The sequence below is a fragment of the Calliphora vicina genome, chromosome 5, assembly GCF_958450345.1.
Source record: "Calliphora vicina chromosome 5, idCalVici1.1, whole genome shotgun sequence".
Taxonomy (NCBI): Eukaryota; Metazoa; Arthropoda; class Insecta; order Diptera; family Calliphoridae; genus Calliphora; species Calliphora vicina.
Window position 1 is genome coordinate 89449122 of NC_088784.1, and position 24353 is coordinate 89473474.

Below are 24353 nucleotides of genomic sequence, written 5' to 3' on the forward strand. Positions count from 1 at the left end.
TTCTAATTTTGAAAAACTCGCGATTTTATTCACGATTTTCGAAAAATGAATTCGACAAAGAATGTAAGTTTATGTATTCATATCTTGTAAAGTTATATTCCGATTTGGATGATTGAAAGGTTCTTTGTCCTCTTTAAATTATATAAACACATATTAATATTTTAATATGAAAGTGAAAAAAAATTAAATCTCTTATTAGTATGTAGTTTAGTTTAACAGTTTTGGTATTTTAGTTTTAAAAATAATCAAAGATAAGACAAATGTTGACTAATAACAAAAAACAAATGACTTTAGCTCGCACTCTCTCTCTCTACATATGCCGGTAACTTACTATATAAACTGGTACTAGTTAAGGGAATTCTTCAGTCTACTGCGAGTTTTCAAACGCAACGACCAACTTTAAAATACCTCAAATAACATTCGCCAAAAAACAAGTGGCTTTGTTATTGTTAAAAAAAAATAAATTATTTAAAAACTATTAAACTTAAAACGAAAGTGTAAAAACATCCCACAAAATGGCTCAAATGGTGCAAATGACTACCGAACAATTACAGCAACTCATCGAGTCTGTACGCGTTTCAGCTGCCTCCGGAACTGTTGTGGCAACAACCAAGTCCAAGGGAAGTTTCAGTAATTGTTCTTCCCGCTTTGGAGGCCAACGTGATCATGAAGCTGTAGAAGAATTCATCACTTCAATTGTCACATACAAAGAAGTCGAATCGATTAGTGATGAGGATGCCTTGAAAGGTGTTTCCTTGTTGTTCTATGGTTTGGCCTCAACCTGGTGGCAGGGTGTGCGCAAGGAAGCTAAAACTTGGAATGATGTTTTGGCTTTGATACGTGACCATTTCTCGCCCACCAAACCCTCCTATCAGATCTATTTGGAAATCTTCGATAAGAAACAGGAAGACAAATGTGCCATAGATACATTTGTGTGCCAAAAGAGAGCCCTATTGGCCCAATTGCCCGATGGTAGACACGATGAAGAAACCGAAATTGATTTAGTTTACGGTTTGCTCAACATTAAATACCGCAAACATATTGCCCGTCATGACATCACAACTTTCCGTGAATTGTTGGAAAAGGGTCGTATTATCGAGCACAATATGATGGAAGATCAGTCTAATCAAACAAGGAGACGTTAAGGAAACTAAGAGATGTACAAATTGCAACTTCCGAAAATATATTTTTGAACTCTGTCAGAAATATAGAAAAATGAAAAAACTACTACAATAACTTTACCGCAAAAAGTTTAAAACCATGATGACATCACAACCATAAAGCTTAGATATTTTTGTATTCTCCACAAAGAAATCAACAGAATGTGGTAAATGACATCTTAAAAAAAGATACTATCTTTTAGTATTAAAATTATATAGGCTTCTCTAAGTTAAATATCAAGGATTCTCTACACGAATTTAGAACGTTTTTTTATTTTTATATAAATCTTTTACTTTTTTTTTTTAATTTATATAAAAGTTTAAAATATTCCTAATTTGTGTAGAATTTTCTCAATATTTAACAAAGGGTTACGCCTCTTTTATATTAATAACACGCTAGTTTTACAAACCGGCTTTACAGGCCATGAACGTCTGGATCGAATAATTTCTGGTAATCTTTTAGATTTAAAAGAAATTTCAAATTTGTATACAACAAATTAGTAAACACACATAAACAAAGCCGGATATCTTTAATATCCACCAACGCAAAGGTAACTTTCTCTAAATGTTTAAATTTTTAATAACTGAAATTTAGATTTAATTATTCAAAACGCTTGGTTATTTTAGAACTAAATTCTGAGATAATACAAATGTTTGTGAAAAATAAGATTTCAATTTTTGGGTTATTAATAATTTGTCTATTTAGGAAAATTAGCCTAAAACTGTTATATTAAGTAATTTGGAAATTAGCTTTAAATAAAACTTAAATTTTAAAGCAAAATTTTAAAATATTTGAATAAATTTCTTTTGATTTTATTCAATTATTTTAAGATCTGGCTGAAGTAAAATTAAGGATTTTGTTTAAAGCCTTTTCAATCACCTAATATAACAAAACTTCTCTTCCTTGGGCTAAAACCTAGGGAGGAGGAACCCCCGCTATTTTAAACAATTTTGAAAATATTATGATTTAAACATACAGCCAAAGTTTTGCTTTCAAAATTGTTAGAAGTTATTAAAGCTTAAGCAATATTTTACTTTCTTAAGCGCTTTTCTCAAAGCCCTAAGAAAATTAAAATGATTTCTTTAGTGAGGAATAACTTGTTTCAATTTTTAAATCATACTCCTGCCTATGTTTAAGGTCAGTTGTTTTCTTAATTGTTTATTATGGCAAAAAACTTTATTTATATATATTGAATGTTCATCATATTCCATGAAATTGTACTACAATGGCTATGTTGTCGCCATTCGTACAATTGGCACGCTACGCAGTTGTTTTAAAATGTTAGACATTTTCAAATCACTGCCAATGGCACGCCAGCTTTATTAATAAGTTAAGATTCGCTTTAAAGTTTTATGAAATCCTCCAAAACTCTAAGGCTTTCCTAACTTAATCATTAATTATTAACTAAAGTTTATTTTTTGTAAACAAAAAAGCAACGACAGTATTTAATTGAAAAAAAATGACAAAATTTCAAAACTGCTTTGTAAACATTTGAGTGTTGGCGCTCTCTGGAGGTGGGCCGTTATTTAACCCTTAAGTGTTTTTATACCTTGAATTGTCTGGTTTTCTGTTTATTTTTTTGAATTTTAGTTAATATTTTTATTTTTTTTTAGTTCTAAGCATTGTTAAAATTGTAAATTTTTATATTTGTTATATGTATTGTAAATAAATCTCAGGTCTTGTATTTTGTATTTCTACATAGTTTTTAAGACTGAAAACAATTATATGAAAAAAAAAATAACAGAAAACAACTGAAAAAAAGCCAATCAAAAAATTCTAAATATAAAACAAACAGTGCTTTTTCATAACAACTAAATCTTTATGTGTTTCACTTGAAATTTTAGTAAGTTTATGGTGGATTTAAAATGTCCAAAAGTTTTTTTCCACTCTTTGATATCATGTGTAATTGTTTGTTAACTTACCCATTCATCCAGAAATGTGACTCATCGTGAAAAATGGGCAAAGGGCGCGGAACGTTGCCGCTATATAAGTCCACGGTGATTTGGGAAAACATTGTAATGATATTATCCTACAATTTTAAAAATCTTGATATTATACAAATAACATTAGATGAGACAATCATGAGTACCATGGATGCTTAATTTCATATTTCCAGGTTCATTATTATAGAGAATTGAATAAGTACCTTTAGAAAAAAAAGAAAAATTTCAATTAAACCTTCAGAATCATGTGTTTCTAATTTTATGATCATAAGTTCATTAATATAAAATATGCAAAAAGTACCATAAATTACAACCTTTGGATTGTATTCGAATTATTTGATTTTTCTCTTGTTCGAATAAAACGAATAATTCGAATAAGAGATTTTAACTTGTTCGAATAATTCGATCACACGTTTAAAATTAATCGAATTATTCGAATAATTTAAATTTTTTTAAAAAAGTAAAGAATGGAGGTTTGATTTAGATTTTTTAATATTTTATTGTTAAAGAAAAACAAAAAATAACGTTAAAGTTAACAATTCAAGTATTGATAATGTTAAAACACATTCGAAAACAAAGTCCATTATTAAATTTTCAACAGAAATATTCTGATCAGATTAACTCCCGAACAATCTACAAAACAATTGACAATTGACTAGTTTCCGTTTTGGAGCTATGCTTTAAAAAATTTGAGCTAGTTGGACATGATCCTGAATTCAAATACATACAATATAAACGTATTAAGAACTCTTTATGTCGTTCATTAATTCGGGTTTTAAATTGAGTAACTAATTCTTTAGTAAATTAATTATTCACTTTTTCTAAATTACTTATAACAAATTGTATTATACATCAAGCTCTATCAATGTTGCCGAATCTTTGCTTAATAAAGTGGTATTGGGGAATTGCACAAGAAAGGGTATCTGTTCAAAGTTTGATATCATCGTCAGTGAACGTGGCTAATTTGAAGTCAGGCAGTCACTTCCGTTATCACTTTCGACGACCGTTTCAAAATCACATTCAACTCCACTTTAATCTAAGTTAATATTTTGATTAATTGCGATTCTTCTAATATTTCCTCAGCTAAATAACAAATATTTTATTCCGTACCTTTTATTTTCATTGGTTCAAGTCCTAAGTTAAAAATTTTGAAAGATTTTTTTTTAGAATTGTAACTTCTTGCAGTAATAATTATATATTTATAGAAGAAGCTATCGGAACACTCATCTACAATGATAGATGGTCCCTTTGTCTTTAGTTATTTGTCGAATTTCAGAAACAATACAATTTAAATTTGAAATTATGAAAAATTTTAATCAATTTAATAAATTTAAATATATATGAACATTTATTCGTTTTATTCGATTATTCTACATAAAATTGTTCTAATTATTCGTTATTCGAAAATGGCCATTTTTAAATTGTTCGAAAAAATTGTTCGAATAATTCGATTAATCGAAAGATCATTAGTCGAATCAATACCCTATTATTCATTCATTCACACGTTATTATAAAATTATCAAAAAGTCTATTATTATTATAAAAAAAGTACCTGTAACTTCACTTGTTGTTGATTGTAATTCATTCAGGATCATTAGTGATAATTTGTTGATTAAAGGTGCAATATTATAGATAATTCAAAAGATACCATTTGAGGAACTAAAAAGGTTCCTTAATACCATTAAGTTCCTATCCTTGATTCTTTCTTAACTATTAGCATATCAGTTAAATATTATGTCTTATGTTATGACCATTAGAAGAAAAAGTACCCTTTTGAACCTTCTTCCAGTTTAACATTTCAAGTACTCCATTTTGGCAACATTTTTGTGCGTAAGAAAAAAATATCTTTTAAAATAGTACCAAACTGTATATGTATAGTAATAATGCACGTGTTAAACATTCAAGTTACGAACATTTGTATACAGTCCAATCATGAATGAATAAAAAATCGGCGGGTGTTTTTTCCTTTCTCCCATTTTTAACATTGATTTTGAATAGGAACAAGTAAGACAGCTATATTCGGCTGTGCCGAATCTTATATACCCTTCACCAAATTATTATACTTCAAAATAAAAATTTGAAATATTTTTAGGTAAACAAAATTTAATTTTTTTTCATTTTTTGTAAAAAATTTTTTTTCGTAATTTTAAATTTTTTTTTAAATATTATAATCTTATTTTTTTAATTTTAAATAAAATTTTTGGTTTTTAAATTTTCGGGTTAAAATATATTTTTTCCGATTTTGATCCATTGTAGGTCCAACTTACTATGGTCTTATATACGTCGTTGCAAAGGTCTTTGAAATATCTATCATTAGATATCCATATTGTCTATATTAATGTCTTAGTAATTCAGATATAGGTCAAAAATCGAGGTAGTCCTGTTTTTTTTCTCATATCTCAGCCATTTGTGGACCGATTTAGCTGATTTTAAATAGGAAACTTCTCGAAAGCATGTCTGACAGAATTATTGAAGATTGTATCCCGAAGATATCTGGGGTCTTTTTCAATAGACAGAAAATTTTTAAAAAAAAATTGGAAAAAACTTTTTTAAAAATTTTTTTTTTCAAAACATTTAAAAAAAAATGTTTCAAAGAAAATAAATTAATTTTGTTTAAATATAAATATTAAAAAATAAAATAATTTTAAGTATAATTTGGTGAAGGGTATATAAGATTTGGCACAGCCGATTTGATTTGATATAAAGTTGTTTATTGTTATGTTTTTATTGTACATCGTGAACAAATTATGAACCCTTTTACCAAAGGTTAAACTATAAGGATGAAAGAGTTAATTTTCCTTGCTATATCACCAATAAATCATGGAATATAGAACAACAAAATTTATGTCAAAGAAAATATAATTTTGTGTAGAATAACACTTCAAAAATGTTATTTAACCAATAAGAAAAAAAATATAGACAAACAAAAAATAATTAGAGCTGCCCAAAAAAAAAAACTGAAGATAGTATTGAAAATAAAATGTCCCATAAATGTTTTATCAATTACATAAAAACCAAAATGTCAATTTTGTTCCTCTGTATTATCAATATAAAATTTTAATGATACAATTAAGTTTGGTAATGCTGGGTGTTAAAAAAACAATTTCATCACTTTAACAAATTCAAAGTTAATTTTGAATTCATAAATAACATATTTATAACACTCATAAAGAGTTTGGATAGATACAAGTTAAAAAGAAATTTGTCATCACATTTAAATTATTATGAAAACCAAATTAATAAACATATTTTTAGATTATTTTTATTGATCTTGATTGAAATTGGGCAATATTTGTCCCTTGTCCCCATACAAGGTCCCCCTCAGAAAATGATTTGAGTATGTATTCATAATTGTCTTATAATTACTCTATCTACTCAAAACTACATACATACATATATGTAGATAGTGGGTACAAGATTCTACACAGTCGAATATATCACTCGTAATTGTATGTTTTGGGATTTATTTTTTTTTAAATGAAAGCAAATAGAAAAATCCATCCATGTTTCAAAATAGTCATACGATTTTTGTTCCAAAATCCTAACAAATTGTAATTATACCATTATATTGGATCACACTATATGCATTTCTTATAAATCAATCGATTCTAAACGATATTGTTAGCCATTACACATCTGTCGTTCTATCTACGTATATTGCTTTATGAACATTTATATTTTTACCCGAAAAACTAACCTATCAAAAATCAACTTGTTATTTAATAATACAATTTTAGTTAATTAGGCAATGATTGGAAAAATCCCCTTTATTATCCATATCTCCAAATTTTTATGAGTACATATTCACTATGATTAATATAAGGTATGTACATAAATATTTACATACAATAGATTTTGAAATTCAAAGAACATTGAAATTTTTTCTGTTTTACTTGTGTCATTTTAATCTCTTTGTTAGTGTTATTGATTATTTATAAAAGGAGCATGAGAATTTGTTTGACACTCTTTTTAAAATGAAATTTGTGAGAGTAAAATAATATTGAATTTGTTAAACTTATGAAATTGTTTACATAGAGAAATACACATAGAAAGGAAACTAGAAAAAAAAACTCAAACAAAAATTAATTACTAAAAAAGCAGACATGCGTATGTTGTTTTTACATAGTTTGTTTAATAATACATGATCACCACTTAGATTTTGAATAATTGAGTTAGGTCTTTGACAGGAGAGTTTCCAATGATTGTTTATAAAACAAATAACTCTACCTACGTATACCGGCAATTGGCTATATAAACTGGCACTAGTTAACTGAATTCTCCAGTCTACTGCGAGTTTTCAAAAACGCAACGACCAAATCTTATATACCTCGAATAACATTCGCCAAAAAACAAGTGGCTTTGTTATTATTTACAAAAATAAATTATTTAACTTAAAACTAAAGTGTAAACAATTTCCAAAAAAAAAAATGTCTCAAATGGTGCAAATGACTACCGAACAATTACAGCAACTCATCGAATCTGTACGCGTTTCAGCTGCCTCCGGAACTGTAGTGGCAGAAACCAAGTCCAAGGGAAGCTTCACTAATTGTTGTTCCCTCTTTGGCGGCGAACGTGACTATGAATCAGTAGAAGAATTCATCACCTCAATTGTCACATATAAAGAAGTCGAATCGATTAGTGATGAGGATGCCTTAAAAGGTATTTCCTTGTTGTTCTATGGTTTTGCCTCAACCTGGTGGCAAGGTGTGCGCAAGGAAGCTAAAACTTGGAATGATGTTTTGGTTCTCATACGTGACCATTTCTCACCCACCAAACCAGCCTATCAAATCTATTTGGAAATTTTCGATAAGAAACAGGAAGACAAATGTGCCATAGATACATTTGTATGCCAGAAGAGAGCTATATTGGCCCAATTGGCCGATGGTAGACATGATGAAGAAACCGAAATTGATTTAATCTATGGGTTGCTCAACATCAAATACCGCAAACATATTGCCCGTAATGACATTAAAACTTTCCGTGAATTATTGGAAAAGGGTCGTATTATCGAGCACAATGTGATGGAAGATGAGGCCAATCAACAGGGTCCTGCAAGAGGCGCCAAGGGCACTAAGAGATGTACCTACTGCAATTACCGAGGTCACACTTTTGAACAGTGTCGCAAACGTAAAAATGGCGACGAAGCATCAAATAATGGAGACTAAATAACAAACCCAACTTAACAAAAAGTTGGAAACCATGATGCCAGTTCATCACCACCATCAAACTCATTGTATTTCATACAAAAGAAAAACGAGACATTTAAAAGAAAATATATAAATTATCTTTTAGTATTAACATTATATAGGCTTCTCTAAGTTAAATATCAAGGATTCTCTACACGAGTTTAGAACGTTTTATTATTTTTAAATACATCTTTTATTTTTTTTAATTTATTTAAAAATATTAAATATTCTTAATTTGTGTAGACTTTTCTTAATATTTAACAAAGAGTTACGCCTGCTACGTATTAATATTTCACGCTAGTTTTACAAACCGGCTTTACAGGCCACGAACGCCTGGATCCAATAATTTCTGGTAATCTTTTAGATTTAAAAGAAATTTCAAATTTCTATACAACAAATTAGTAAACACACATAAACAAAGCCGGATATCTTTAATATCCACCAACGCAAAGGTAACTTTCTCTAAATGTTTAAATTTTTAATAACTGAAATTTAGATTTAATTATTCAAAACGCTTGGTTATTTTAGAACTAAATTCTGAGATAATACAAGTGTTTGTGAAAAATAAGATTTAAATTTTTAGGTTATTAATAATTTGTCTATTTAGGGAAAGTAACCAAAAACTGTTATATTAAGTAATTTGGAAGTTAGCTTTAAATAAAACTTTAATTTTAAAGCAAAATTTTAAAATATTTGAATAAATTTCTTTTGATTTGAATCAAATATTTTAAGATCTGGCTGAAGTAAAATTTAAGTTTAGTTTAAAGCCCTTTCAGTTACCTAATATAACAAAACTTCTCTTCCTTGGGCTAAAACCTAAGGAGGAGGAACCCCCGCTATTTTAAACAATTTTGAAAATATTATGATATAAACATACAGCCAGAGTTTTGCTTTCAAAATTGTTGGAAGTTATTAAAGCTTAAGCAATATTTTACTTTCTTAAGCGCTTTTTTCAAAGCCTTAAGACAATTAAAGTGATTTCTTTAGTGATGAATAACTTGTTTCAATTTTTAAATCATACTCCTGCCTATGTTTAAGGTCAGTTGTTTTCTTAATTGTTTATTATGGCAAAAAACTTTATTTATATATATTGAATGTTCATCATATTCCATGAAATTGTACTACAATGGCTATGTTGTCGCCATTCGTACAATTGGCACGCTATGCAGTTGTTTTAAAATGTTTGACATTTTTAAATCACTGCCAATGGCACGCCAGCTCTGTTAATAAGTTAAGATTCGCTTTAAAGTTTTATGAAATCCTCCAAAACTCTAAGGCTTTCCTAACTTCCTCATCAATTATTAACTAAAGTTTATTTTTTGTAAACAAAAAAGCAACGACAATATTTAATTGAAAAAATGACAAAATGTCAAAATAGATTTTTAAACATTTGAGTGTTGGCACTCTCTGGAGGTGGGCCTTAATTTAACCCTTAAGTGTTTTTATACCTTGAATTGTCTGGTTTTTTGTTTATTTTTTTGAATTTTAGTTAATATTTTTATTTTTTTTAGTTCTAAGCATTGTTATAATTGTATTATTATCTAAATAGTTTTAAAGACTGTAAACAATATAAAAAAATATAAAACAATTAACTGAAAACAATTGAAAAAAGCCAAAACAATTATTATATTAGTAAAAATAATAAACACTGCCTTTTCGTAAAAACTAATTCGTTATGTGTGTTAATTAAAATTTTAGTGTGTAGGTATAATCCTTCAAATGAAAAAGGAAAAAATAATAATTCACTTTTACTTACAGTAAAAAAACTTTTTTCTGTTCTAAATTGAAGCCAGAGAGAGAGCGTTCTGCATCGATCGAAACAAATATTATTCGGACTGGGCAAGGTCTGGACTACATATAAGGAGGGTGAGACAAAACTACCGAATCAGTTGTCTTCGGTACAAGTTCCTTGTGATGGTCTGGATAGATTTCACTAGCTCATAATATATAGGACCCTTTTGGTCCCACCAAATACAGAGCATTACCTTAGCGCTACGGAAATTTGGCTTTGATGTCGATTCGGCTGGTTAATCGGGCTTCACATAAGATATCTTATGCTTCGGGTTATCGTAATGAATCCATTCTTCATCGCAAATAATGATTCGTTGCAAAAATTATGAATCCTGTTTGAAATTGCTGCTGGAGTAGCAAAATCACCACTTCTGAACCGAACAAACCATTTCTCGCATGTTGAAACCGATGAAACACATTCAACATAAGCTTTGGTGAGCAATCGCTTTGCTTCTGCGTTTCTTTTTTTCAAATTAAAGAAGTATAGCCAAACTTCCCACATACGACGCTTTGTTGGCACAAAAGTTTACATTTTCGAAGCAAAGAAAAACTGTTGTTTACACTACTACGTCCAATAATTGAGAATTAATGAAGATATATATATGCCTTTCAAAACATACCCGTTTTGAAGTCATACACCACCCAATATTTCTTAAAAACTATATATGATACAAAAAAATCGTGAGTGAATTACAAATATTAAAAAACTGGGCACAAAAAATACTTACACCAAAATATTTTTGAAAACTTTAGAAAAACAAATAATCGCGCCTGACTCTGATTTGGTTTAAAATAAAACTGTCAAAGTTTGAGGGATGGTACATAATCGATAAACAAAAACAATAGTTGGTAATGTAACAAAATCGATTGCTTTGTTTTCAAGTTAATCGGTGTTGGCAGATGTGCCAATATTGAGAATGTTGCCCGTTTTACCCTAAGTTTATAATGACCCTAGTTTGCAGATTTCAGGATTGTGACCTATTAATTGAATATTTGGAAATGTTTCCATTGTATTGTCAATCACTGTACATTCCTCTTAAAAATTTGAGGCTTTAAAATTTGTAATTGTCAAAATACAAAATTGTTTCCTGTTTCGGAGAAGAAAATGGCTCCATGCTGACAACTGCTGGGTATCAAAAGACAAATTATTATGCAAAGCTGCTTTTGAACATACTTCAGAGGCAAAAACTCTTCCAACCACCATCGGCTGTTTACAAATATTTTTTTCGATACCGATAAAAATTTAAATTTTCTACATAAACTAAAACCTTTTATTTTATTAACGGTTTTTTCACAATAGTGCCATCTGTATCTCATTTCACTTATGAATAGTTGGCATGCATATGGGCTATCAATCTCGACTGATTGACCTTGAATAACACAAAGAGAAAAAACAACAACAAACATTTGACATTTCTCAGTTGTTTTTTCCTCGCCGTCACAAATTGTTGGAAAAGACGGAGTTAATTTTTATTTTTTTATTATGTGCATATAAACGGCAAAATATAATTTAAATAACTATTCAGCAAAAACATAAATTAAAACTGTTAAAATAAAACCTAAAAGAATTATAAAATAAATTCTCCAATTTTTGGTATAAGAAAAACTGCATGCGAAAGGTTGGACCCTAGAACAGTCTACGCCATTCAATAACAAATACCAGCCTTAAAAGCAACAAATATGACCACTAGCAGCGAGGATGTCCTCTTGCAAATGGGTGAAGTACGTTATAAAAAGGGCGATGGCACCTTGTACGTAATGAATGAACGTTTAGCCTGGATGGCAGAAAATCGAGACACTGTGGCGGTCTCTCATAGATATGCTGACATTAAAAGTAAGTTTTTGTTTAATATAATAAACAATTGGATTACTATTTTAAACATACTTTCGTTTAGCACAAAAAATTTCTCCGGAAGGCAAACCAAAGGTACAATTACAAGTTGTCCTACATGACGGTAACACGTCCACATTCCATTTTGTCAATCGCAATGGCCAGCAGGCAATGTTGGCCGACCGTGACAAAGTCAAAGAGTTGCTACAACAATTGTTGCCAAATTTCAAACGTAAAGTTGACAAAGAGTTGGAAGAAAAAAATCGTGTGCTATCGGAAAATCCCCATCTCTTTCAGTTGTACAAGGATTTGGTGACCTCTCAGGTTTTGACCAGCGATGAGTTCTGGAATACACATGCCAAGGAACATGCTATGAAGAAAGTTAATAAAAAACAAAGTATAGGTAAGTAAAATAATGTTAATATCGTTAAAAAATATTATAGAAAAGTATCGAAAAAGAGACTGGTTCCCAAGTAAACAAAGAAGACCAGTCATGAATTATGAGGTGGGGCTCAATGTTTATTATCTCGAGGACCACGACATTTCTGAATTTTGTAAGAATATTTTATGGCTTATAATTGAGGAAAGTCTTTAGAAAATGGAAGATATCTTATTTGAGATATTCTTTGTTCAAGGAAAATTTGATGGTTCAATTCCTGTCTGCAAAATAAAAAGATTTTCAGGAAAATATATTAAAATTAGAGTACATGAGCATTACATTATATGAGACCAATATGTTAAAAATTGGATAAGCTGTTGAAAAGTTATATACAATTGATAATGGGCGGTTTTACATCATTCTTCCATAAAATATTAACTTTCAACCTATATAGAATCCAAACCATAATAAATATAAACTCGTGTACCGAATTTCAACAAATATGGAAGTAATCAGTTGTTTCCTCCATTATAAATAAATATCATAAATTCTCTACAAATCAATTATTGAAAAGAATCAATATCGTAAATTTTCTGTAGAATGTATTCCATAAAGTATTTATGGAATTAATACTAAAGAAACGAATCAATTAAGTTACATTTTATGGAGTTTATACAGCAATTTCTATGTACAATTTAATCAACATCATAAATTCTATTCAGAAACGAATTAATGGCAAATTCTCTATATAAACCATACATTTCTTATAGAACCGAATCAATATCATATTTGTTTTTATAAAAATTAATCAATAACACTGTATCGTAATTTCTTTATACAAACGAATCAATATCGCAAATTCTCCATAAAGCGGAATCAGCACACAGAGAGCATTTTACCAGAAAACCTCGACAAAATTATTAGAATTTTTTTTTGAGTTAAAGTCTGAATTTTTTTTAATAGTTTTAGGATTAATTAGGCCCTAGGATGAACCCAACTGATTTTGGGTACATACAAATTCCACTTACATTTATATACTGATAAAAGTGTTAATTATGCAACAAACATGATCATGATCAGAACTGCAGTTTTGTCTACTCATTAATTATGCTGTAAAGTTTGGTCAAATTCAGATGTCATTTGACCCTTGTCTCCATATAAAGTTTCTTTCAGAAAATCACTTTAACGTTCACAATTAAATTAAAAATATTACTATCGTGATGAAATTCGATATGAAAGTGTTTTATATAAATCTTAATCATTTTACTAAATTTTGTTATGATCGGACCAGATAATCAATTTAACCTTCATTAACTTAAAAACATAAATACCGCATTGAAATTCGACATGAACGAATTTCATATGAATCTTAATCATTTTACCATAATTGAACCCATTTAAGCCCCCCTTCTAGAGTTTTTCTTTTCCCGCATTTTTTCATTCCCCGGGAAATCGAGATTAATTAGATACAAATTAAAAAATCCAATAAAAATTTAATATAGAGGGATAAACTGACTGGATTTCTAATGTTGGTTATATACAGACCTGTCACCATTTGTCATTTTTATGGGAATGGCTTCAATTTCCATTAGATTTTGTCTGTTGAAATCAATTTTCTGAATACCCCAGATATCTTCGGGATCCAAATCTTCAATAATTCTGTCAGGCAAGCTTTCGAGAAGTTTGCTATTTAAAATCACCAAAATCGGTCCATAAATAACGGAGATATGAGCAAAAAACCGGGACAACCTCGATTTTTGACCTATTTTTTATCTATATCTGGATTACTAAGTCATTAATATAGACAATATGGATATCTAATGATAGATATTTCAAAGTCCATTGCAACGATGTAGATAAGGCTATAGTAAGTTGGACCTACAATGGGTCAAAATCGGGAAAAATATTTTTTAAACCGAATTTTTTTTTCATCAAAAATTTTTTTTGACATAAATTTTTTTTCAAAAAAAAAAAATTTAAAAAAATTTGGAAAAAACTTTTTTAAAAAAAATTAAAAAAAAATTTTTAAAACAATCAAAAAAAATTTAATTTTGTTTACCTAAAAATATTTAAACAAATTTATTTTAAAGTATAATTTGGTGAAGGGCATATAAGATTCGGCACAGCTGAATATAGCTCTCCTACTTCTTTTTTTTTAATTTTGAATTGACAATGTTTTCCTTATTAAATCAAAAACTAAATAAAGATGTTAATTAAAACTTGAAGAAAACTCAATAATATTAAACCAAATACAATTCCACGGAAGGTGGTTTGATTCCAAACATTTTCTTTATACTCGTTGTGAAAAATGTATGATTTTTACTTTTATTTTTCTATAAAGTATCAAATATTTACTTGATTTTTATTTATTATATTTAGTTTAGCTTTAGTTTGATTTAGAATTTCTTTAACTGAAACTTTTTGTACTCCATTTGATTTTTCTGAATTAGAATCTGAATTAGTATCAAGGATATATTAGTCTAAAATTAATTGGAACTGGAATGTAGACAATTGGCAACAATATGTATTAAAGGGTTAACTAATTCTACTTTCGATCGGAATACAATTCTGTGATAGCCCTGAACATTCACGAGTTTTTGGAATAATTTTAATAATGAACATGTTATTGGTCTATTTGGGTTAAATCTTTTTTGTTGTATGAATATTCTGCAAATATCGAAAAATTTCTATACATTAAAAAAATTAATTAAATTGAATTATCTTTCTTCTTTTTCCCCAACGCCCTCAGGTGTTTCCGGTGCCTTTTTAGCCGATATCAAACCACAGACTGATGGCTGTAATGGCCTCAAATACAATCTCACCGACGACATAATCCACTGTATATTCAAAACATATCCTGCCGTTAAGCGTAAACATCAAGAGAACGTTCCTGCCAAATTGAGTGAAGCCGAATTTTGGACGAAATTCTTTCAGTCTCACTACTTTCATCGTGATCGCATAACGGCGGGTACAAAGGATATTTTCGCAGAATGTGGTAAAATCGATGATCAGGCATTAAAAGCTGCTGTGCTGCTGGGAGCTGGTGATCCTCTGCTCGATCTGAAACAATTCGAAGATGTGCCTTTGGAGGAGGGTTTTTGTAGTGTGGCCGGTGATCGTAATACCGTGAATAGCGGCAACATAGTACATCAGAATATGATAAAACGTTTCAATCAGCATTCGATAATGGTCTTAAAGACTTGTACCGATGTTAATTCTTCTACTAGTGGTGCTACGGGGCCACTAAATAATCAGTCAAAAGACAGTAAAAACGAAAATGGAGTTGGAGAGAAATCGAAACACAAGGAAGTCACACAAAACGGTGGCACTAGTACGATGAATAGTCCGGAGAAACCGTCTAAACGTCAAAGAATTGTAGATAAGATACACTATGAAGATTTGGGTGATCCGCAAGTTGATTCTGATACAAATTTGAGCTCAGAGGCGAAGAGGAAATCACAACACATAAATTTATCCAAAGTAGAACGTTACTTGCATGGACCCATGCCTAGTAGTGGTTACGAAATGCATGAGGATTCCCGACGTATGGAGGAGATACAATATCAATTGTTAAGATCTACGGAAAATTGGAATCAACGTGTACCTCATAAAGTATTGGTAAGCTCAACGGCAGCCGTAAATGCTTTGGGTGAACTAAGTCCGGGTGGCGCTTTAATGAGAGGTTTTCAGGAACAATCTGTAGGACGTAAGTCTTATAAAACTGAAAAATTTTTAAGAATATTTATAAAAATCTCCTATTTTTCCAGAACTTGTGCCTCCGGATTTTGAAAAGGATTTGCGCAATCTATATTTAGCTTTGTCGGAATTATTAAAACATTTTTGGCATTGCTTTCCACCCACTACTCAGGATTTAGAAACTAAAGCTTTAAAAATGCACGAAGCTTTGCAGCGCTTCAAAATGGCTAAATTGCAACCATTTGAGGTAGGCATAATGTTTATAGGTTAATAGTATAATTTTAATTTGTTTTTAATTGTAGGATCGCTGCTTACAAAAACTGTCTCCCTTGGGCGGTACTTTAACCCAACACTTGAATCGTTTATTACAATCAGCCAATACTAAATTTGTCACTTGGCAAGAACGCAAAATGCGCCAACATAAATAAGTAACTGCTAGGCTAGCATTATATTTTCATGCTCTTACATGAATTTGTAAAGATTTCCTATTGGCCAGCATTTGATGTTTATTTACAAGGTTTCAAAATATTGAGGTAATTTTTAATTTAATATTCTTTTTAAATTAATGTTTACTTTTTTGCATTTGCTTTCTTTACAGTTTTTTTAAGTTAAATTTAAATAAATCATGAAAATATTGAGCTATTTTCAAAAAACAATAAAACAACAAGTTTAACTGTTTCCAATTTTCTTGATTACAAAAAGTATTTATGCAGTATTTACGGAAACTTTAATTTGCTTACTTATTATTTTATTCCATATTTGCGAAAGTTTTATGGTTATTTTGATCATGAATTTTCTTTAAAAATTGTTTTATGATAAGAACTTGTGTTTTAAAAATGTGAAAAAGTATAATAGTTACGCTAACATCTATAAAACTTTAAATGCAATTTCTTTTTATTCTCAATAAAGGTTGTAAATCACCCTTATCGTGGTTGGCGTATTTTTAAAAGTAACGCTAGAACTTATTTTACGCTTTTATTTTTATTTATTTCATTTATTTAGAATCAAGCCCTTTGGGCCAAATATGATTCATATTCACTCATATTCCACTCAGAAAAAATTAATTACATAAAATTATAAAATATATACAGTGGTGGCCAGGAATTTAAGACAAAAATTGTTTGCTAAATTCCACGTGATTGTCAATTATTTTTTCAAATATTTCCACAAATATGTATGCATGAGGACTGTTTTAACACACAAGTGTGTTTTATTCGACTGTGTCAATTCATACATATTCACCACGAACACATCAAATTTTTCTACAACTTGACCAACATTTTTTTTTTGTAAATAAACATATTTTCTCACATTTATATCATTATATTTTTATTATTATAAAATATTCGGACCAAATTTCGTATTTTTAGTTCCATTAGTTTCGCTCATATCATGTTATTAACAGCGGATATTCGCTGAGGTGGGTCAACGTATTTCCACATATCTTTGTCCATATATGTTTTACCGATTTTTCCAAACATTTTTCAGAAACTAGAAACATTAATAATAAATTTCATACCCTTAGACGTACTTTTATTTTGGCTCTATCGCACTTAAAATTCAGTTGATGAAAAAAATTCAAGTATTTGTCTTAAATTGGTGGCCACCACTGTACATAGTAAGAATAGAAATTTTAGCGGCAGTTTCATCGTTTTCTTCTATTAAAATAATATCAAATATTTGTTCAACCGAGATATTTTGGTTTGGAGAAACACATAACGGTCGCTTAAGACCGAAAGGTTCTTTGTGTTGCACAATAGTGAGCATATCCAATAAATTTACTGCAGCCACTTCTAATAACTTAAACTGTTTCAAATTTCCTCCACCTGTTGCATGACTTTCGGCCTTGTGCGCCAGTTTTTTTTTAATTTAAATTTGAAGTCCTTCAACCAACCCTCACCTGTACGGAATGGTGGTCCAATACAATTCAGGTCGTCTGCGATTTTATTCCAATCTTTTTTATGTTAATTTTATTTAAACCTCTATTAAAGCCTTTAGCCAAATACGGTTTCTTTTCCATTATTTTAACCAACTTAAAATATTGTGCTTGCGTCGTAATTTGTAATCTAAAATGTTTGAAAATCATCTGAAAAAAATTTTATGTAAAATTTATTACTTGTGTTCACTTTTTCTACTCTTGTCGTGAGTAAATTTTCTAACGACAGTTTTTTTCTGTTTTGACAGGCAAATACGCCAAACACGATACCGTTTTAACGGGTAGTTTGTAATAGATTTGTATACAGAGTCGTATTTATTGGCGTTTTCGCCAACCACGATACCATTTTATAAAAACGCTCAATAAACGACACAAAAACGCCAACTACGATAAGAGTGAATATTTCTAACACGCTAATTATAATACATTATCAAATTAGAAATTTTATTTTTTTAGTTATTAACTAAATGAGGAAAGAAAAATTTTCGAATAATTTCTATATGCAAAATGTTAAGTTGTTCAAAAATGTTATCGAATTTTTGAAATTTGAATTATTGCATATTAATATGTATCTTCAAACGATTATTGTTTTATAAAATGAGGCCGTAAATATTAGTTTTTTAATAATGATTTCGAATAAGTTTATTTTCTTAAAATTTTTTATTTTATCCAAACATTCCATTTCATTTTCCCAAGTTATGCATTTGTTCAATAAATTCATGTATGGGTGTTGATATCAAGTCCAATATACTTTCCGAACACACTTCCTCGTAATGATGGCAGTGATCGTGCAGGCCATCTATTTCAGCTTGATAATAGGCCAAAGGTAAATTTTCATTTTTGGAGGTAGTAGGGCTGGAAGTAAATGAAAAAGGAAAAAATGATTAACGCTATAAGACTGATTATTTTTAGGCTTTTTAAACTTACGAAAACAAAATGTGTATTAAATTGCCCAATACACCATTGATTTCACCCAATTCCGAAGCATTTGTTTCACAAATTAAACGCAGCAAACAGGGTTCACCCTCAAAGCCACTTCTATAAATTAAATATTATTAAGAATATTTAAAGGAAAACTATATATTTATTTTTACCTCTCAAATTTATCAATTAAAATGTGATAGAAATGTGTCCTAGTCAATAGTGAGGGTATTTCTCTGCGTCTCCTTCGTCTTTTTCTTCTGCTACTAGTATCCGTTTCATTTCCTGAGGGCGCTGTTGTTGTCGTACTATCCTCATACTCTTCTTCATTTTCCTCTACATCCTCTACGGTACCTTCTTCTGAGGATGTCGACGTACAGTTGGCACAGTCTTTGCCATTGTTGTATCTGGCTGCATCTTCAAAGAGATCTTCCTCCTCAACGCCTACCTGTTGGTTGGTTGGAGAAGGTATTTTGTGTTTAATTATTATTTTTGTGCTAATTTTGGGCAAATATTTTTAAAATCAAGGAAAAATGTTGGATATATTGTTTTGTAGAACATTATTTGACCTTTTTCATTCATTATATGATCCATAGATAAATACACATAGATTGAAAACTATCTCGTGAAATACCTAACTCAGTTAACCATAACCTAAGCGGTGAGAATTTTCTAAAAATATAAAATATGGGTCCTTATAAATTGTTGATCAGAAAAGTTTGGTATTGAAAATTGGAAAAATCGGTCAAGTAGAACCATAATGTGAGAGAACCTCCAAAAAGTTGATATTTTTTTAAAAAAATAAGCTATTTTCTTTAAATATATTGCAGATAATACGAGGGCGAGGGCAATATTTAAAAATATTGCAGATAATACACAGGTTTTTGGATACAAAATCAAAAAATAAGATTTGTCGAAGTCATAAAATAAGGTATTTTTTGTGAGATGTTTAAAGGTAGTAAATGTGGATATACCTTATTGGATTATACTTTATTGGCTGACAAACCCAACATGGCCTTCATTGGCGCCGATTCAACCTGAGAAACCCTCTGTTTGGCCTCTGGTGTGTTGAAAAATTCAGCCGACTAGCTCCTTTCGTTTGGGCCCTATGTACGGTTTTTAATTTCCCGACCTTTTTTGATTCCCGGGAATCGGGAAATTTTTTTCTACATTCCCGGGTACCCGGCTACTCCCGAAATATATAATGATACTGTAAATTAGGAATATTATAGCCAAATTTCATATAAAAACTTAGTGTTATAATTATTAAATATCAGAGCTTCGAATTAATTAATAAAATTTGAGCTTAAACTTAAACTGAATTAATTTTAAAGTTAATTAATAACAGAATTTATTCAAACTTTGAATGATTAAATTTTTGTTAAATCAAATCATTTACAAATTTAATTGAAAAAATTGTCTTAAGCCTTTTTGTACTAGATTTGAATTGAAGAAAAATTTAATCAATTAATAAATTTTTGAAGCTATTTTGTTATAGATTTGAAGAAGAAATTTAAAGAAATTAGAATGAATGAATTCCCTTTTTTAAATTTTCATACGAAAAACCCCAAATAAATAATAATAATAATAAAGCGGTCTATTATTGCCGAGATATAAGCAAAAAACTTTAAAAAACTTTTCATTGTTTTTTGGTGAAAAAATAGATTTCTGACTTGTTTTCTATGTATTTTCGTCAGTTTTTAATTCCCGAGATTCCCGACTAAAAATCCCGGGAATCGGGTAGTGAAAAATTGGCAAAATTCCCGGGAATTCCCGAGATAAAAACCCTAGCCCTATGCGACAAATATTTTGATGTGTTACAAACGATGGTGGGTATAAAAATATCTTGACAACAAATATTTTTGCCTTCAACAGGCAGACAAACCGTTTATCAGTTTATTTTCGATGTGTCATGGTTAGAGATGCTAATCGGGACTGATTTTTGAAAATCCCGGGGATCGGGATTTGGTAAAGAATCCCGGAATCCCGACCCGGGGTTTCGGGAAATCTAAAATCCCGAAAATTATAAGAAAGAAACGTACATAACTATGTACAGTGCCGGACTTAAATATTCACACAGCATACAGATTTATCTTAAATCTTCCATATTTTTTAAACGAAGGCCACAACTTTCGTACGGGTTTCAAAAAAATATTTATTTGCGTATAACTTATTGAAATATATATATGGAAAAACTAAACATAAGTTGGCACATTTCAGAAAAAAAATTTAACTAATGTTTCGAAGTTCGATTTTAAGGGGACAAAAATATTCACACAGTTTCTAATTTTTAATAGGAAAATAGTTTTTTTTTTATATAGTTTAATATTTTGTGGAGTAGCCTATCTTTTTAATGACTTATTTTAATCGTCTTGGCAATTTTTGGTGACGTCAGCTCCAATATTTTGCCATTCTTATAACAGGTCTTCTTTAAGTTGAGTCTTACTAATAATATGGTGCTTTTCTACACGTTCGCCAAATTTATCCCACAGATTTTCTATGGGATTCATGTCAGGTGATTGCGGAGGAGTCGGGAGAATGTGGGTCATTGTACTGTTGATAACAGAAATATTCCCAAGCTTTAACTTTAGGGCGCATTGTAGTAGGTTTTCTTTTAAAATATTAAGGTACACTGTTTTGTCCATTGAACCGTCGATGAAAACTAAGTTTCCTACACCAGCTACAGCCATACAACCACACAACATGACTTCTTATCCACCATGTTTGACATTGTACATTTACATTGTACTTTTCCAATTCAGTGTTTGGCCTTCTTCAAACTGTTACCCTGCTGTCCGATTATGTGTATATACAATAGAAAGACATTTTTTTATTTAGCAATTAATTTTTATTAGACACTAAAAAGCATAAAATACTTGCATGAGTAATCGTATAGCAGAAACGAATTCTACAGAAAATTCTAAGAAATTTTCCCCAAGAAACCATAGGTCTAAAATCAAATCCTATCTTGCGATTTCGTCTTTTATCCAATGATATTTCATTATTTATTTTTTTTTAATAGTTTTTTAATTCGATAAAAGACGAAATGCGCAAGATAGGATTTGATTTTAGACCTATAGTTTCTTGAGGAAACATTCATAGAATTTTCGGTAGATTGCGTTTCTGCTATACGATTTTTTTGATCGTACATACAAATCGACACAGACTAATGTACATACTGGTAACAGTACCTTATCTTTTAGCCTTTTAGCAATCGAAATATTTTAATTTTGTTCGAGCTCCTCATCTGAGATAAAATCTATTTCATTTGAATTTAAATTGAGTTTTGTTAGACAACTTACAATAAAGGGTGAAGAATTGATTTTCAAGAGCCCCATTCATATATATTGTAGCAGGAGTTGAGCTTTACAACTTTGCTGGACATCACTTTGTGATATTCGGGCATGTAGAATGTCAAAATGCATGAAAAAGGCACACAAAAATGACAATTTCCCATATTTATTTATGAAAAACGGGATTTGGAAAATCCCGAATACCCCGGGATTCAAAATTCGGGAACGGGATTCCCCGTTTAGCATCTCTAGTCATGGTGGACAAAAAAATCTCAAAAGTAATAATTACCGGAATGAACCGATTTGAATAATATTAGATGTATGACTTAAAAATACTTGGTTTTTTATTCAAAGTATTGTCCATTGTTAGCTATGTCCTCTTCCATCTTTCTGGAGACATATGGATGCCGAATCAAAAGAACAGCTCATCTTTTGGAACAAGAACGAATCAAGCGAATATCGAATACTCTGTTCCAAAGTAAAGCGTATCCCAGAGTGAGCGTTCTGCCTGGATCGAAACAAACAGTAGTCGGACGGGGCATGGTATTGGACTATAAAGCGGGAGAGGCACAACTTCACAACCACTTCATTCTAAATACTTTTTAACAGGTATTGTTTCATGTCTGGTCGCATATTCGGGACGTTTTTCAGCCAATGCTTGCTTCATACGAATCAGTTGTGTTCGGTACAGGTTAACTGTGATGGTCTGGCTAGGTGTAGATTCGGCTGTTTGGTCGGGAATACGTACTATCTCTTACGCTTCGGGTTATCGTAATGGATACATTTTTCATAGCAGGTAAAGATTCGGTTGAGAAATGATTTTCTTTTATAGCGTTCAAACATCATTTCAATGTCTCTCGGCTTCAATTCGTATGATACCCAATTTCTCAATTTTGGCTGAATCCTGCTGTTAGCAAACATTTTGAAATTGAGTAGCTCCCAACGAGTTTGCAAGCTCTTGTTGAGTTATGCAACAATCCTCATAGAATAATGCCCCCAATTCTTGGTCTTCGTACTTTTATGGCTGGCCTGGGCGATCTTTGTCTTCCGTGTCAAAATCACCACTTCTGAACGTAACGAACGTCATCTATTGTAAATCCCGCATTTTTAAGTCATGGAAAACGTCCGTTAAATTAGGAGTCTAACTCAGTACGTATATAGGAATCCTAAAGAATTAAGCCTATAAATTAATTCCTTATGGAAGCTTTAATTTTATTGCTTAGAAATCAAATTTAATTTAATTTTGTATCAAGAATTAATTCTTTCGAATCTTTGATCATAACATAACAACACAAAAAGAGAAAGTAGTTTATCACCTAATGTGCCAAGAACTAATGATCCAATATAAAAAACGTTTAATAAAACAAACAAAAACTACTCACCGCATATGGTGGTATATTCCAAGTCTCTGGTAAATTGTAATTTGCTTCGAAATTATAGGAAACAAAAACATTACGATGTGGTAAATCCAAAGGCACCGCAATGGCAGCAAATACCTTTAAACGACAATAAAAACATTTAAATTTATTTGTTATTATTTTTACACTTTAAATGATTAATCATCAATCTTTTAAATCTTACACCGTAAGCACTGTTGGAGGGAAAGAAAAGCGCCGTTTGAGTATATTTTATGCTACAACATAACGCTACCAATATTAAATCTATTTTTAAAAATTGCATTTTTTTCAATATTTCAAAAGAATTTTTTAGCTGTACAGTATTTTAATATAAAATTTTTCTAGAATTACACTTCTTGAAGTGGTGTTAAGTCTTTAACTTCTTAAATAAAACTAAACTACGGGCTTTGTATTGTAATTTGTTAAAGCTTTAAAACGCCTCAATGGATGATGTGTATCAGTTTAATTAGAACATTTTTACTCTATTTTTTTTTTATTTTTAAATTTAAATTTGAATGAAAGTGCCTGTTAATTGGTAGTGTCAATAAATAATCATAAAAACGGTTACTTTATGCGTCAAACTTGTGGCCGATTGTTGTTGCATTTCTAAAAGACGGTTGGACAATGAAAGAAATTGTTAAAAGTTTTTTGATGTTAAGTGAACTGGAAAATTTTTCTATTGATTCTATTTGTTTAGGGTTTCCCATAATGTGACCTTATTCTTACTTTAATGTTGTTTGATAGTAAGGAAATTAATACGTATTAATTGATGGCGTATCTTTTGAACGCGGTTTTTAGTTTTAATAACTTATATGTCAT

The 24353-nt window shown here is 30.1% G+C and overlaps 4 protein-coding genes across 5 annotated transcripts; 3 read left to right on the plus strand and 1 right to left on the minus strand.

Annotated features, from left to right (window-relative positions):
• The first annotated feature begins 377 nt into the window (after positions 1 to 377).
• Positions 378 to 2977, plus strand: LOC135960106 (activity-regulated cytoskeleton associated protein 1-like). The gene has a single exon (XM_065511318.1). The coding sequence runs from the start codon at positions 516 to 518 to the stop codon at positions 1143 to 1145; it is 630 nt and encodes a 209-aa protein (XP_065367390.1). The 5' UTR covers positions 378 to 515; the 3' UTR covers positions 1146 to 2977.
• A 4426-nt stretch (positions 2978 to 7403) lies between these two features.
• LOC135961704 (activity-regulated cytoskeleton associated protein 1-like) lies at positions 7404 to 8383 on the plus strand. Its single transcript, XM_065513250.1, has one exon. It carries the CDS (start codon positions 7532 to 7534, stop codon positions 8267 to 8269), a length of 738 nt encoding a protein of 245 aa, XP_065369322.1. The 5' UTR covers positions 7404 to 7531; the 3' UTR covers positions 8270 to 8383.
• Positions 8384 to 11424: 3041 nt separating this feature from the next.
• Tfb1 (transcription factor B1) lies at positions 11425 to 16654 on the plus strand. Of its 2 annotated transcripts, XR_010576618.1 has the most exons (6): positions 11425 to 11915; positions 11977 to 12315; positions 15041 to 15997; positions 16059 to 16234; positions 16290 to 16520; positions 16586 to 16654. XR_010576618.1 is itself a non-coding variant. In XM_065513516.1 (5 exons), the coding sequence occupies exons 1-5, from the start codon at positions 11762 to 11764 to the stop codon at positions 16413 to 16415; spliced, it is 1752 nt and encodes a 583-aa protein (XP_065369588.1). In that variant the 5' UTR covers positions 11425 to 11761; the 3' UTR covers positions 16416 to 16654. The 2 variants fall into 2 exon arrangements, 1 of the variants encoding a protein (XP_065369588.1); XM_065513516.1 differs by having other exon boundaries at positions 16290 to 16654.
• Positions 16655 to 18564: 1910 nt separating this feature from the next.
• LOC135961451 (uncharacterized) lies at positions 18565 to 24138 on the minus strand. The gene is made up of 5 exons (XM_065512950.1): positions 24103 to 24138; positions 23520 to 23633; positions 19018 to 19292; positions 18851 to 18961; positions 18565 to 18778 (listed from the first exon to the last, which is right to left on the minus strand). Exons 1-5 carry the CDS (start codon positions 24136 to 24138, stop codon positions 18607 to 18609), a joined length of 708 nt encoding a protein of 235 aa, XP_065369022.1. The 3' UTR covers positions 18565 to 18606.
• Positions 24139 to 24353: the final 215 nt, after the last annotated feature.